The sequence below is a fragment of the Pinus tabuliformis genome, chromosome 5_1, assembly GCF_031772625.1.
Source record: "Pinus tabuliformis cultivar Carrire ecotype Pingquan chromosome 5_1, CPIR1, whole genome shotgun sequence".
In the NCBI taxonomy this organism is placed as follows: domain Eukaryota; kingdom Viridiplantae; phylum Streptophyta; class Pinopsida; order Pinales; family Pinaceae; genus Pinus; species Pinus tabuliformis.
The window spans coordinates 516,953,736-516,958,404 of NC_142305.1; the positions used below are offsets into that span (position 1 = coordinate 516,953,736).

General features: G+C 40.2%; 1 protein-coding gene across 1 annotated transcript; it reads left to right on the forward strand.

The window, feature by feature from the left end:
• Positions 1-435: 435 nt before the first annotated feature.
• On the forward strand, positions 436-2,175 carry LOC149165782 (scopoletin glucosyltransferase-like). Its single transcript, XM_089431198.1, has one exon. The coding sequence runs from the start codon at positions 582-584 to the stop codon at positions 2,097-2,099; it is 1,518 nt and encodes a 505-aa protein (XP_089287324.1). The 5' UTR covers positions 436-581; the 3' UTR covers positions 2,100-2,175.
• The last annotated feature ends 2,494 nt before the right edge of the window (positions 2,176-4,669 follow it).

A 4,669-nucleotide genomic window follows, 5' to 3' on the forward strand; every position in this document is an offset into this window, starting at 1 on the left:
TTTTTAAATAGGGCCAACATTAATTTAAAAATACTAAACATTAAGTTTATATGTTTATGTATAGGTTCTTAAGTGGAATCTACCCCTATACTAAATTGTAGAGAGCCTCTCTTACAATAAATTTAGCCATATCAAAAAATTCTCAAATACCCAAAATCTTAAAACTTCACAACTGTAACTTAAATTTCAAAATTTCATCAAAAATCCTCCCAAATTTCAAAATTTCATCAAAACCCTCTCAAAATTTTCATGATTTTCCTGGAGAAATTTAGGCCTCGTTAGACCACGGTCTAAACAAATCCACAACCGCTGTGGATTGCCAAAATTAATACGCTAAATAGATGCAAATGTGTCTGATATTTAGGGCATGTCATGTTGGTAAAGCCTTCCGTATCGGTTTGTTTGGTGGTTGTGACGATAATACATCACATCATACCAACTCGGAAGATGATTAATTATTATGCGCCTTACTTCTATTAAACATTAAAGGATTTCACTGAGTCTCTCCCTTCTGTGAATCCTGGCTCACATCGGCGTTTGAATTTTTCTGAATAACAGACTGCTAGACGAATAGAATCGATATGGCGCCCAGCAGCAGGAAGGCTCATAATCATCATGTGATGATGCTGCCGTCGCTGGGTCATGGCCACCTCATTCCCTTCATGCAGCTCGCCAAGAACCTCGCTGCTAAGGGCCTCACTGTTACCTTCGTTGTCACTTTCCATCACATCTCTTCTCTGCGGAAGAAGGTCGATGCCGCACGGGAGAGTGGGCTGGACATCCACTTGGTGGAAATGGAGGTCACCAGAGACGAGTTGGCCCTGGGCAAGGTTAACAGCAACAGCGTTCAGTGGCATGAGCTGCCTCCTTTACTCGCTGCCAACCAGTGCCTGCAAGAACCTTTCCACCGCTTCCTCCACCAGTTTCTTGGAGGAGAAATAAGCAACAGTGGCGGTTCTCCCGCGGCTCCGACGCTTAGCTGTCTGATTGCCGACATGCTCCTCGGCTGGGCCTCCGGCGTTGCCAAAAAGTTTGACATCCCAAGAGTGTGCTTCGACGCCAGCGGCATGTTCGGAGAGTCTGTCCACCAGATCGTGTGGGAGACTCTGCCTCGCAATCTACCCCGCACGGCTTCCGCTCGATATGTTGTCCCGGGGCTTCCCAGGGAAGTTCGTCTCACTCGGCGTCAGATGCTGCCAGAAATGCCAGACGCCACGGCCGACAACGGGACGCACAAGTTCTGTCTGGAATTTAGGCGTGGCAACAAGCAGAGCTGGAGGATCATCACCAATACCTTCTACGAGTTGGAGGCGGAGTTCGTGGAGCATTTTCAGAGGGTCAACGGTACTGTGCGAACAATCGGCCCTCTGCTCCCCTCGGAGTGCTTTGAGAATCCCAGACCCCGCAGGATCGTCCCTGCGCTCGAGATGGGAGTCAATACAGAGGAAGACAAGTGCTTGCAGTGGCTAGACGCACAGGCGGAAGCGTCCGTGCTTTACATTTCTTTCGGCAGCGAGAACTCCATATCGACCGCACAGATCGAGGAGCTGGCAATGGGAGTGGAGGCAAGCGGGGTGAAGTTCGTGTGGGTTCTGCGGACGCCGTCGGACACAGGATCGAAGGTGTTCTCGTCGGCTCTGGACTTTCTTCCCCAAGGATTCTACGATCGTATGGCGGAGAAGAAGCAGGGGATTATCATTCTGGGTTGGGCGCCACAATTGAGCATCCTGGGCCATTCTTCCACCGGCGGCTTTCTGTCTCACTGTGGTTGGAACGCAGTGCTGGAGGCGATGACGATGGCCGTTCCCATGATCGCGTGGCCTCTCTACGCGGAGCAGCACTTCAATACAAAGTTTGTGGTTGATGAAATCCAGATCGCTCTGGAGGCGCCCCAGAGAGTCGATCAGAACTGGCTGGTCACCAGAGATGACGTTGAGACAATCGTGAAAGCATTAATGGCGGAAGAAAAGGGCAGGGAGTTGAGAAAACGTGTGACAGAACTGAGGGAGGCTGCAAAAGCAGCGGTCGCCGAGGGAGGATCTTCCCACAGGAACTTCGATCTCTTTGTGTCGGAAATCATGTCACTGCAGAAACTGTGAACAGTTTGAGATGAACAGTAACAATGTGAGATGACCCATGTCTAAATCTGAGTAATAAATTTCTCCTTTTGTTCAACAGGCTCGGTGAAATTTAGGTGTACTGTCTATGACGCATAACCCATGTCTATATCTGAGTATTAAATTTCTCTTCAAGGGGCTCGGTGAAATTTAAGTGTATTGTTTAAGATGAATAATTGAAAGGCTTAGGCTATTTTTTCTACGAAATGAAAAAAATCGGCATCCTTTTCCAGTTCTGACATCTCTCAAACTCAGCGCTCAGCGCGCCCTGGTTGACTCCAGGCTTCAGGCTGGGCGACCTTATTTGTTAGGTTATAGATCGATAAATGGGAGGGGCAGTATAGGTCTATTGTTCAGGCTGGGCGACCTTATTTTGTAGGTTATAGATCGATAAATGGGAGGGGCAGTATAGGTCTATTGTTCAGGCTGGGCGACCTTATTTGTTAGGTTATAGATCGATAAATGGGAGGGGTAGTATATGTTTATGGTTGGATAATGTATTTATTTGAATGACGGTAGGCATGTATTGCTAGGGGTATTTATGGATCTATAGCATAGCAAATAAGATTTATCTGTATTTTGTACTGTCATTACCAGCAACAAGTTTGAGGTAACTTGATTAACTGGAGTCAGTAACTGTGCTGATCTAGCATATGTAATGGCCCTGCTTCTTGCTTGTTCAAATTCCAATTTCCACCTTATTTCCAGCTCTTTTCCTTTCACAACAAACTTTTGAACCGAGTTGTCTTTGAAATTTATTGAAATCCCGTAGGTTTTTTGGTCTATTTTTCTTTTAAATTGGACAAGAATTTATTGAAATCACAAATTTGATGAGTAATCTGCACAATTGAAGTGCCCTAAATTTTTTCAAAATGCTAAATTCATATAGTAAAAAAATTAAATTAAATAACATAAATCAAAATTTCACTTCAAATTTTTCTGCCCTAAAAATTTAAGAAATCAGACTTAAAAACAACTCAACCCTAGCTACTACATGGTACTTTGCCACTGCAACTGGGTGTATCTCTCCTCCAACTAATAGCTTATGCTTTGCTTTCTCTCTGCTTTTGTTATAATCTTTGTGCATTATTTTAAAGATGCCTGTTCGGCTGAGTTGTTTTTTTTTTTTTCCAAAAATGGCCGTCGCTGTTCTCAATTTTTTTGTGATTAATGTCAAAATTAATAGATCAAAATTTTGTGATTAATCTCAGAATTAGTAGGGATGTTATGGTTAATTTTGTTGAAATACAATTGATTATTATTATCTGAAGTTTTATGGCTGATTGTAATACATAAGACTTAAAATTACCTGATCAATAATTGCAATATGATTGTAAGTCTTGGGACCTCTAAAATTTTGGTGTTTAAAATAGATTTGCACATAATCTCACTGATATTTTCACTCTCTACTGTGATTATGTAATAGCTTTTTTTTTTTGTTTTGGATTATTTTACCTTCCTTCCCTACTGGTTACGAAACAATGTATTTTGTATTAAATCATATAAGAATTTCTAAATCAGGAACTCCCATTGAATTCCGAGGAATAAATAATTTCTTAAAAATTTGGCCAATTTTCAAGGTTTTTGAACTCCTTATTTTTTGAGTTTATGGGCAGACCCGTATCAAATACGTGAGGTATATTGTATATTAAATTGATAGCAGTGTATCTCTGTTGTACACAATTGAAATCATAGTATTGATGGACTAATCTATCTTCCTGGGATTACTTGTGTGGGTTCATTGGGACCAGGGGAATAATCTTTTCCTTTTGCATTTAAAATAAATTCTTTACATGTGTGGGTTCATTGGGACAAGGGGAATAATCTTTCCTTTTGCATTTAAAAAATATTCTTTAAAAATAATTGATCGGAAAAAATAATCTTTCCTATTGCGTTTAAAAAAATCCAATATCCGAACTGCAGCAGAAATCAAAGTCGATTCAATCCACATCACACTTGACATTTGGGTGGATAGGTGTTTGATATTTACTATTAAAAATAGATAATATTAAAAAGGGGTAAGAAATATCTGAGTGTGTATTTTCCAGGATTGGGATCCCATATAATATAAATTTATGTCTGGAATTCTTTGAATATGGAGCTTTTGCTTACTAGCTTCCAAAGGGAAAGAATTACTGCTAAAAAAGGATTAAGTGCTGTTCAGTCCTTCAAAAATATATTTTCAAGATCTTGCCGTACCGAAATATCAGATATAGATGTTTGCCTTACACCATTTACGAAGTGGGTAAAAAAATTGCATCTTATAATTAAGAAGGCATCCTTCAAAAACTAGGATGCTAAGCTTCATCCCTGGTGAGCTCTAAGAATAGTATTTTTGGATTACAAATCTGTGGGTATGGGATTAGTTTAGAGATAAGCTTTTATATGCAATAATAAATGAATATAATTTTATTATATAATTGTAAGTGTTATTATTTTGGAAAATATAATTTTAATTGTTATCATTTTGGAATTGGTGTATGTGGAATATTTATAATTGATTTGAGATTTGAGAAATTGATTAAGTTAACATTTAACATGTCTCACATACA

Bases quoted from the DNA above. Each gene is read 5' to 3' on its own strand.
- LOC149165782 (XM_089431198.1), top strand. From the start codon at position 582: ATGGCGCCCAGCAGCAGGAAGGCTCATAATCATCATGTGATGATGCTG.